Source organism: Otolemur garnettii, unplaced genomic scaffold (genome assembly GCF_000181295.1).
Source record: "Otolemur garnettii isolate 467f Iridium unplaced genomic scaffold, OtoGar3 scaffold00003, whole genome shotgun sequence".
In the NCBI taxonomy this organism is placed as follows: domain Eukaryota; kingdom Metazoa; phylum Chordata; class Mammalia; order Primates; family Galagidae; genus Otolemur; species Otolemur garnettii.
In genome coordinates this window covers 35,245,274-35,256,747 of record NW_003852398.1, presented here as the reverse complement: position 1 = coordinate 35,256,747, position 11,474 = coordinate 35,245,274, and the positions used below count along the sequence as shown (strand labels likewise).

At 41.2% G+C, this 11,474-nt stretch overlaps 1 protein-coding gene across 2 annotated transcripts in view; it reads right to left on the bottom strand.

The window, feature by feature from the left end:
- Nucleotides 1-11,474, bottom strand: part of HARS (histidyl-tRNA synthetase) — an 18,049-nt gene that overhangs the window by 1,143 nt on the left and 5,432 nt on the right. The window contains exons 3-11 of one of the 2 annotated variants that reach the window (XM_023515839.1): nt 8,301-8,420; nt 4,238-4,333; nt 3,472-3,597; nt 2,784-2,891; nt 2,533-2,631; nt 2,208-2,301; nt 1,893-2,020; nt 1,557-1,799; nt 235-351 (exon numbers count right to left, since the gene is read on the bottom strand). In XM_023515839.1, coding sequence (XP_023371607.1) covers nt 235-351; nt 1,557-1,799; nt 1,893-2,020; nt 2,208-2,301; nt 2,533-2,631; nt 2,784-2,891; nt 3,472-3,597; nt 4,238-4,333; nt 8,301-8,420 — 1,131 coding nt within the window. Of the gene's footprint in view, nt 1-234; nt 352-1,556; nt 1,800-1,892; nt 2,021-2,207; nt 2,302-2,532; nt 2,632-2,783; nt 2,892-3,471; nt 3,598-4,237; nt 4,334-8,300; nt 8,481-11,474 lie in introns of both variants that reach the window. The other variant, XM_023515841.1, reaches the window with a different exon arrangement.

Sequence of the window (11,474 nt, the reverse complement as noted above, 5' to 3'; positions counted from 1 at the left end):
ATGCCTGACTATTTTTTGGTTGTAGTTGTCATTGTTGTTTGGCAGGCCCGGGCTGGATTTGAACTGTCCAACTCTGGTGTATGTGGCTGGCGCCTTAGCTGCTTGTGCTATAGGTGCCGAGCCAAGCACCTTGCTCTTAGCTTTACCCCACACAGGAGACTCTGGGGTGAGCCTTTATTTAGTTTGTGCCCAGAACTCCCAAGTTTGCTGCCACCTTGGGCTTGCCTCCTGTACCTTGATTCCTGCATCCCACAGTTCTGAGACAAGCTTCAGTCTCTCCTCTAGCAGCTTCTTCTGTGCCGATGCCACAAGCACCTGTGTCTCTGTAGTCCGTACCTTCTCCTCCAAAGCCTAGGGAAGGGGCATATGATAATCAGAGAGCTGGGCTGACACCTTGGAGGAGCAAACAGCAGACGTTAGTCAGGATTTTGAGAGACCAGGTAAAACTTGGTGAGCCCCATCAGACTTCTTATCTGGTAATTGGGCATAAAGTAACTCTTAAGGAGATAGAAGAAATGAACTGACTTGTATGCATGCAGAATAAATAGCCTAAGGAAAGAGAAAAGGTAGCTTATTTACACTAACTTCAAGGTCATCTTCTAGTACCTTAGAGAGTCACCAGATCACCCACACAGAAATACTACTATGAGTCCACCCCAGGCAATCAGATCACCCTGGCAGCTCTAGTCCCCAATTACTATTTATGAGACCATACTTGTCATACTTCAGTGATAGGGTACAACCCAGGGTATATAAGGGAGAATCCTGCTGCCCTTTGTCTTTTTCTGGAAAATTACTTTAATAGTACTTGCAACATAAGATGCCTACTAGAATAATGACCTCAAGTGGGAAACATAGGTGGTTTCTACCTTAGAGAAAAGGCATAGGGAATGGTGGGAAGGTTGCCAGAATATTCCTCAGAGAATGAAATGCAACCAGCCATTTAAGAGCAGCAGCAAAAAGAAGGGCTTGAGGCCATTAAAGGCTTCCTTGGTGTTAATCTAGACAGCCATCTGAGGGATCCCAGGGCTGCAGACACACGCTTCTCACTTAAAAGACAATATTACAGAGTAGTTGGGGGCAAGAATTTAGAGTCAGATTGCCTGGATTCAAATTCTGATGCTGCCACTTGTATGTTTATGGCTTTGAGCTAATTACTTGACCTCCAGTTTCCACATCAAAGGGCTGTTGAATTACATTAGATAATGCATGAAACACTCTACGCCCTGCAAACACAATGCCTGGCACATGACAGTAAAATATTAAGACTTCTGTATCGCGAAGAAGATTTGGGTCTTGGAATATGCCAGCCTAGATTCCTTACAGCTCTGAGGGAAGAAGGACCCAGAGCAGAGGGTTTCACTGAAAGAAAGATTAAGTATCTCTTAAACTGGATTGTAATGGGGTAGGAATCTGTGAAGGACAGCAATCATCTTTTCTCTGTTTTTCTGAGATGGTTCTTGCCCAAAATAGCACAACTTGCTCCCTTGGTAATCAGAACTAGCTTGTGTGAAACCACCTGCTCAGACTGCCTCTGCCAACCCCTGAGAACCTACCTCTAGTCTTTGCTCCACAATAGAAAAGATCCGCTCCACTCCAATGCTGAGCCCCACGCATGGTACCTTGCGCCCTTTGGGGTCAAACATGCCCACTAGCCCATCATAGCGCCCTCCAGCAGCCACACTGCCCACACCCAGAGGCTCTTCCCCTGTCTGGGCTGGAGTCTGTAGCAGCACTGCCTCATAGATCACCCCTGTATAGTAGTCCAGCCCTCGAGCAAGGCTCAGGTCAAAGGAGATCTGTGGAGACAAGGACAAGATCAACAGCAGATTACAATTAGAGACCTGAAGCCCCAGAACTCAGCCAGATTCCCCATCCCCAACTTGACCCACCTTGTCATCAATGCCAAACAGGGTCAAGTACTCAAATAGCAGCTTCAGGTCTCTCAGGCCTTCCAATGCCTGCTTATTTTGGGATAACTTAAGATCCTGGAGCAGCTGCTCCACCAGGGACACCCCACCTGGAGAGACAGATTTGTGAGACTGACAAGGAGAAGAAAAAGGGTATCCCCCCTTTTGCCTGGACTTTAACTGCACATGCATGTACGTGTACACACACACTCTCCTTCCTCTACATATATACACACACCTTGAATAATTTCAACTTTAGGATTAAGGGGGTTGGGGAGGCTGGGTTCAGCGCCTCACCATGCTGCTGGACATAGTCCCCAATTCGGTCAGCCACCTCCGGTGCAAGGCCCTTCTCTCCCACCATCTCATTCTTCACTTCTTCCCAGGACACCTGGGTAAAGAGATAATAGTCAGGGACCCCAGGGTAGCCTCCCCATCAAAGAGCAAGTGTGGACCCTCCCTGGGGAAAGGTTTTGGAGCAGTAGCCATCCTCTAACCTACATCTTGAGACTCATCTTTCTCTGGTGGGCACAGAGGGAAGCACCTCTTTCTCCTAATCTTTTCCATTTCTCAAGGAAGAGTGGGACCTGGGAAAAGAGGAGTCAAGTGCTTGGATTATTACCTTGTCCAGCTTGTCCACTGAGGAGCAGATGGTACGAAACTTGCTGTCCGGAACACCACAGATGGCAAACATCCCATCTAGGATGCGCCTATCATTTACCTGTGGGGACCCAATGCATAGTGAGGAGAGGATCTTCTATTCTTTACCTGACCCTCAATAGCAGTCACTTGGGTTACTGATCTCTCTCAAGAGGACCTTCTCCTGTGAGAGGCCAGACCTTACTTTACCGTCCCAGCCCCATGGGCTCTGACCTTGACCAGGAAGTCACCTATCTGAAGTGAACTCAGGATCTCGCACATGATCTTCAGGCACTCTGCGTCAGGGATCATGGGGTCAAACTGCCCAGCAATGTCAAAATCCTGCAGGAAGAGGGGTAGCTAGAGATCTCAGAGGGTCAACCTCCTTAAAAGAGGTCTCCTGGGAGTTCTGCTCTCCATGTAGGCCTGTTTGAACTTAAGCCACAGATCATCTCCTTCATTGTCTATGTGTGACATGAGACCAGAGGAAAACCCCTGCTTTTGGGGGCCTTTTGCTAGTCCTAGCTTTCTTTCCCATCTATTGGGCTATTCCTCTATCTCTTCATCATCATCTTCTTTAATTCTTCCTATTACTATGGGGCAATTATATGGCCTTAATGTTTAACCATTTTCTCTGATCCAGAAACTCTGCCATCAGTCTGGATAATTTGACATCTCAAGTCTAATTTCCTGATCCTATGCTGTGATCCTGTTATTGTAGTTTAATATAAAGAACACTGGACCACAGTTTCTAGTCTTGATTTTGTCTTTCTTATCATTATGGTCACTTTATCTATTCAGCATCAAGTTTACTCATATGTGAAATGGAGAAGATTTTACTGTCCTCTGTTCTCCACAGCGCCATTTTAGCTTGAGGGAGCACCTGAGTTACCCATCCTATCCCCTAATTTCCCACACTCACACATTGGTAGAATTCCCGGTATCGGCCTCGTGTCATGGCTGGGTTATCTCGCCGATATACCTTTGCTATGTGGTAGCGTTTAATGTTGGTGAGTTTATTCATGGCCAAATACCGAGCAAAAGGAACCTGATGACAAAGCGTTAAGGAGAAAGCTCCTTCTGTCTGTCTGGAAGTTAATTATTAGCACCAACAGCAGTTGGGGTTTAACTTCTCCCTGGGCAAGTAAAAGCACCCATAAGATTAACAGCATTTCTGGACATCAGAAAGAAATCAACTGTGCTACCACAAGGGGCAGATGGAAGTTTCAAGAATTAAGTTTCCTTTCTCTTTGACAGTGTCTCTCCTGGACTATGTTGAACATGGCATGGGACTGGGCAGATTGGCTATGCACCAGAAAAAGGGCCCCATGCGAGATTTCTAAGCAGATGATTCTTTGTGTACCTTGGAGACAAATGAAATGTGTTGTTGGTCTATTAAGGAAGATTTTGTCCCTTGGACAGGATGGGCTGTTATGGAGTTGGAACTAATCTCTGACATAAAACTGAGGTTTCATTTAGGACTCAAAAAATTTCTAAGGTTATGCTATGTTTAGCCAAAGTTCCACTGCTGGTTTAGAAAAGTAATTCCTCTAACTGCTAAAGGCCTCATATTTGATCCTCCAACTATCTGCCTGTCCCTAAACCTGAGGCTAGAAATAGCTCCAGCCCCGGGGTGGGGGGGGGGCCAATCTAGCCAAAGTCTTAAGGGCCCAAATTTAGAAAGATACAGTGAGGTCATAGCGAAGGGATAGCAGCTCTCCGCCCTGGTCCTTCAGGTCATAGATAAGCTTAGAATCTTCACCATATTTTCCGGTCAGTGTTTCCTGGAGAAAACATAAAGAAATGTGGTAATAAATATAACAATTAAAAAGGAAATTAAAAAAAATCTATTTCTAGGTTGGGCACAGTGGCTCACACCTGTAATCCTAGCACTCTGGGAGGCCAAGGCTGGTGGATTGCTTGAGCTTATGAGTTCCAGAGCAGCCTGAGCAAAAAAGCAAGACCCCTGTCTCTACTAAAAATAGAAAAACTGAGGCAAGAGGTTCGCTTGAGCCTGAGTTGGAGGCTGCTGTGAGCTATGACACCACGGCACTCTACCCAGGGCAATAGCTTAAGACTCTGTCTCAAAAAAAAAAAAAAAAACAAAAAAACCAAACAAAACAAAAATCTATTTCTATAGTAAAAGGAAAATTTGGAAATAAAAACGTAGCACTCTGACATGGCTGATTTCAACTCATCTACATTTTCCTCTGCTCTTTCCTTTCCTCATTTCTTAGGTGTTTGATGTAGTTATAATCAAAAGGAAATACCAATTTTGTGTTTTTTGCTTTTTCCATTTTCATTTTATGACTGAAGTATTACTTTTAAAAGATGGATAATATTCCAGCAGAAGCTCTGTACTTAAACCTCCTCCCTAATGTTATACTGTTAGATGTTTAGTTTATCCCAATTTTTAAAAACTTTTCATAACATTTCAACAACATACTTGGACACATTGCATTTTCTTTTTAAAAAATATTTTTCTTGAAGATAAACTCCTCAGAGTGGGCTTATTAGAATAGCCAACATGTTTTGAACAATGCCAGAAGCCTGTCTTAAGAACATGACAAGCAGTCCTTGCACTTTAATGTCTTTAATAGGTGATAATGTATTTCATTTACCAGACTGGCAAAGATTAAAAATCCTGAAATTTATCCGTGTGTAAAATAAGAAACATTCATGTATTAGTGTTATAAGCTGAATTATGTCCATTCATATGTTAAAGACCTAACTACCAGTAACTTTAGAATGTGACTGGAGATAGGTTTTTTTTTCTTTTTTCGTTTTTGGCTGGGGCTGGGTTTGAACCTGCCACCTCCGGCATATGGGGCCGGCGCCCTACTCCTTTGAGCCATAGGCACCTCCCTGGAGATAGGTTCTTTAAAGTTAAATGTTAAGTCATAAGTGTGAACGCTAATCCAATATGTCCTTATAAGAAGGGAAAATTTATTTATGTATTTTTTGGTATGCAAAAACCTAGTCATCTGTATGTGAGTCTTTACTAGGTTTATTTATTTTGTATGAAAAATTGTGAATTTTAAGAATATGAACTTTCAAAGATACAGCCATTGATAAGAAAAGCTAAATGTCACTTTTTTCTTTTTTTTGAGACAATCTTACTGTCTTGCCTAGGCTAGAGTGCCATGGCATCAGCCCAGCTCACAGCAACCTCAAACTCCTGGGTTTAAGTAATTCTCTTGCTTCAGCCTCCCCAGTAGCTAAGACTACAGGTGACCACCACAACATCCAGCTATTTTTTTTCTATTTTTAGTAGAGATGGGGTCTTGCTCTTGCTCAGGCTGGTCTTGAACTCCTGAGCTTGAGGGATCCTCCTGCCTTGGCCTTTCAGAGTGCTAGGATTATGGGCATGAGCCACCATACCCGGCATAAATGTCACTTTTAAAAAAGATCATGTGAACAATATGGTACTTATTCAAAGTCCTCAGTAGTTAGGGTCTCTAGATCCAGCTATTGAGGCAAGATAAGCAAGAGGGAAAAGCAAAATCAATCCATCAGAACTAGCCATAGTTCTCTAAACAATTCTGACTACTCCTTATTCCTTATTTTCATTTCACTTATCACTTCTGTTGAGCATTATCTGTCCAAAGGGCTGGAAGACTATCACAGATCACAGCTCTGCAACTTTTTAAAATTTTAAATGATAGCTAGAAATAGAAAAAAGAGAGGTAGCATTTTGAGCAAGAGAGGAGTAATATTTGTCCAAAAGTAGCTGGTTGCTGCCCTGAATATGTGGGCTGGCATAAGTCTCTGCACATTCTCCTTGCATTCACTTTTAAGAAGGGAAAATTTAGATAGACACAGAGGAAAAATGATGTGACAACAAAGAGAGATAATGGCCATTTAGAATCCACGGAGAAAGTCTTGGAATAGATCCTTTCCTCATGGTTGTCAGAAGGAATCAAATCTGTCAAAATGTTATTTTAGACCTATAGCCTCCAGAACTATGAGAAAATAAATTTCTATTGTTTATGCCACCTAGTCTATGGTATTATTAATGGCAATCCTAGCAAACTAATATAGTAGGTAAAAATATTACCATAAATATGTATAATTATAGATCTATGAAAAAGGAAACAGGTACTATATTAATGATGGAAGGAAACAAATTAACATAATTTTCAAACAGTCGTAGTCTGAAGGGAATAAAATAGGTCAGTGTGATAGAGGGAGAGGGCTACTTTATTTTATTTATTTATTTAGAGACAGAATCTTGCTATGTTGCCCTGGGTAGAGTGCGGTAGCATCACAGCTCATAGCAACCTCAAACTCTTGGGTTTAAGTGATTCTCTTACCTTAGCCTTCCAAGTAAGTGGGACTACAGGTGCCTACCACAACGCCTGGCTATTTTTGTCGTTGTTGTCACTGTATTTTTAGCAAGCCCTGGCTAGGTTCGAACCCTCCAGTCCCTGTGTTGTGGCCAGTGCCCCAACCACTGAGCTACAGGTGCTGAGCTGAGAGGGCTATTTTAGACAAGGTAGTTGGAGAAGACTGTTTGAGGAGTGGCATTTTAGCTGGGCTCTGAAATTAAATTTATATTCTCTAATCTGAAATAAGTCATGAAAATAGCTGGGGAAAAAGAAGTTCAGGTAAAGAGAAGAACAGGAGCAAGGGTCCTGGGTTAGATACATATTTAGTATGTCCCATGAATAGAGAGAAGACTGATTAGCATGATAGGCAAGAGGAAGAATAGCATGCAACTAGGAGAGAAAGTCAGTGGCCAGATCATAAAGGGTCTTATAAACCTGAGTCAAGAGTTTGGGTTGTATTATTATTGCAATGGGTTTAAGCAGGGAATGAGGCAATCTGGTCTTGTTTTAGAGCAGTGGTTTGCAACCTTCCTAATGCTGCGGCTCTTTAATACAATTCCTCATCTTGCGGTGACCCCAAACCATAAAATTATTTTAATAAAATTTATTATTTTAATTTTATGGTTGGGGGTCACCGCAACATGAGGAACTGTAGAACGGGGGTAGATACATATTTATTAAAGGGCCCTTTAATAAAGAGGGAGACCCATTAGGGGTCCTCAAACTTTTAAAACAGGGGGCCAGTTCACTCCACTGGAGGGCCAGACTGCAGGCCCCGGGATGAGTCGGCTGTTTAAGCGGGACAGGGAGCAGCAGCAAAAACACCCAGCGGGCCAGGTAAATGTCCTAGGCAGGCTGCATGTGGCCCGTAGTTGGAGGATGCCTATATTAAAGAGTTGTGGCATTAGGAAGGTTGAGAACCACTGTTTTAGAGATCAGGTCTTACTATGTTGCCCAGGCTGGAGTGCAGTAACTATTCACAGGTGTGATCATGGCACAGCACAACCTCAAACTCCTGCCTCGGCCTGCTGAATAGCTGGAAAGGTTTGTGCCATCACACCTGGATGCAAGTTGGGTTTTAATAGCGAAGAACTAGAAACAACCACAAGATCCATCAATAGGAGACTGGTTACATATTTATATGTGGATATGTGTGCTCTGCATGTATCTAGAAAACATCCTAAGTACAGGCGTCATTGAATTCAATGTAGATAGAAGCCAGAACAACTTCTACTCCTTGGAACGGCTCTCTTTTGTGAGCTGCTGGCCACAACCAAGATAAATAAAAGGCAGGCCCTCTAGTCCTGTCCCTGTTCTCAGTGGAGAAAATACTAGGCTGTGTCTACAAAGCCTTTGAGTCCTCACTTTCTTGTCATTCTCTGTTATTCATTTACCCACTCGTCCACCATGCAGTTTCTCTCACCTTTAGTTCAAACACAGGTGTATCAATTACTTCTGCACCATGGCGCTTGAAGCAGCGGATGATTACATCAAACACCTTCTCCCGAACTGCCATCTGCCGGGGACTGTAGTCTCTTGTGCCCTTGGAGTCAAAATCAGCCAAACACCCAGGGATGAGACTTTAAAACAAGAACAGTAAGATCTGGAAACATAAACGGTTGACCTCAACAATGAGGAAAGCGAGTTTTGCCCTGAATAGATTTTCCTAGAAGCCACTGAGTTGTAAAACAAGTACAAGTACTTCCTCATCAATTCCCACACCCATTTGCTACACACCTTCTAAATTACATTCCCTTTTATGTTTAGTTCAATTTTCTAGATTTCTTAGAACTCTTTTCTCTAAGCAGTTTATCTAAAAACTTTCTGGGATAACTGAACATTTCTCTGTCTAATAGAAACACCTGCCTGATACCAGGCACATAACCAATACAGCCTGGCTCAATCATTTGATCCCAAATTTTACAAACAACTTTTCTTTCCCAACATAACTTTTCCTAAATTCTAATTAACACTGTTTGTTCTCTAATTTGTTTCTGATAACAGCCCTATGACATAGGCTGGGCAGACACATTTTATAGATGAATTACAGGATGTTGAGAAATTAAATCATTACCAAAGACCACTCTGCCACAAATAGTGGCAGTCAGGACCAGAATTTTGTTTTGCATGTTACAGCTTCTAGTCTGGAACTTTACACCCTACTCTAACGTCTTGGGTTTTAGAGCCTTTTTACATTCTTACTATTTATTAAGGACTCCAAGGTAGATTATACTTACCAATATTTACTGTACCAGAAATTAAAATTGTAAAAATTTAAAAATATTCATTTAACAAATAATAAATCCACTACTATTAACACATATAATATTCAAGGAAATATGTAACTATTTTCCAAAACAAAAAAGATTTAGTGAGAAAAGTGGCACTGATTTACATCTTTGGAAATCTTTCTGTCCTGCCTAATAGAAGATACCTGGATTCTCATATGCTTTTCATATCCAGTCTTTGATAGTATGTTGTGCTGGATGAACCATATAAAGAAAAATCTAACTTTACACAGATATATAGTTGTAAAAGGAGAAGTATTTTTTCTCTTTGCACATGTATTCTAACTAAGGAAGAAGTATGTGAATAAACTTTTCAGCTAACTGTGGATATTCTTTCATACTATATCAAAATCCAACAGTAAAAGTTTCTTAAAGATTCGTTGCAATGTGAGATCTGAAACTTTATCAATGAACTTTTCATACTGTTACATTAAAATCCATCAGTCTCTCAGGTAAGGTACGTAGAATAGTCAAATTCATAGGGACAGAAAATAACACAGTGGTCACTAGGTGCTAAAGTGGGGGGGGGTATTATTTAATGAGTATAGAGATTCAATTTGGGATGATAAAAAAATTCCACATGGCTAGGGGTGATGGTTGTATAACATTGTGAATGCATTTCATGCTACTGAGTTGTACACTTAAAAACCATTAAAATGATATATCTTATGTGATGTACATTTTTCCAAATTAAAAAAAACCCATTTCTTTATCTTGTAGTTTGAAAGGATCCTTTGCCCATGATTTTGTAACATCATACATTAGTCATTTGGAAAATATTAGTTCAGATAACATTTATATAACAACTGTTGATATATTTCATTATCAGAAAGCCATATTTGTTAACATCACCAAAGACCTCATCAGAAAAGTTTTTTTTTTTGAGACAGAGCCTCAAGCTATCCCCCCTGGGTAGAGTGCTGTAGCATCACAGCTCACAGCAACCTCCAACTCCTGGGCTCAAACCAGTCTCTTGCCTCCGCCTCCCAAGTAGCTGGGAGCACAGGTGCCTACCACAATGCCCGGCCATTTTTTTTTTTTTTTGGGTTGCAGCTGTCATTGTTGTTTGGTGGGCTGGACTGGATTTCAGCCTGCTACCTTCTGTGTATGTGGCTGGTGCCTTAGCCACTTGAGCCACAGGTGCTGAGCCAGAAAAGTTTTTAAGTATTAAGCTGTCAAGCTCATGGTTTCTAAAATTCTAACTTCTAAATCAGTGATTTTCAACCACCATGCCTTGAACATTTTTATTTTATTTCATTTTTATTTTTTTGAGACAGAGTTCCACTTTGTTGCCCTTGTTAGAGTGCCTCATAGCTCATAGCAACCTCAGACTCTCAGGCTGAAGGGATCCTCTTGCCTCAGTTTTTCATTTTTAGTGGAGATGGGGGTCTCACTCTTGCTCAGGTTGGTCTCAAACTTCTGAGTTCATGCGATCCACCCACCTAGGACTCCCTAGAGTGCTAGGATTATAGGCATGAACCACCATGCCCAGCCTGAACATTTTAAAAGATTAATTAGGTTATTTTCAAAAGAAGTTCAAGATGCAATAAATATATTTTTTTTACTCTTTTTTTGATCAACATAAGTATGCTGTAAAAGTTATAGGTTCAAATGTGCTGTAAGATAAAAACAAAGTTGAAAAATACCATGAATGAATGCTTGATCAATGGCAACAAATATAGTCAGATGTGTCCCTTGAAGTGACAAGGCTAACTTCGTTAATTTTTACAAAAAATGTCCATCAAATACTCAAGTCTGCAAAACCATAAATTATTTTTTAGTAGTTCATTCAAATTAAAAAGTATTCTATGAAAGGACTGGCACCCATGTTTAGTAGTTCATTCGAATTAAAAAGTGTTCTATGAAAGGATTGGTTATGGCACCAGCCACACACACCAAGGCTGGTGGTTTTGAACCCTGTCCGGGCCAGCTAAACAATGACAACTGCAACTAAAAAATAGCACGGTGCTGTGCAGGGCACCTGTAGTCCCAGCTACTTGGGAGGTTGAGACAAGAGAATTAAGCCCAAGAGTTTGAGGTTGCTGTGAGTTGTGATGCCACAGTACTCTACCGAGGGCAACATAGTGAGACAATGTCTCAAAAAAAAAAAATGTGTTCTATGAAAAACGTAGCTAGTTCAGCTTACAACTGGAAGAATAGGATAAGCATTTCCCCTACCATGGAGCGCAACAGAAATGCTTTATGTGTACTTCCCATTTCATCACAGTGAATAGTTAATAAGAGAGTACTCAAGTGTCAAGATTCAATAAAATTAATTTTTCCTATTTAATCAGAGACTTTTTTTTTTT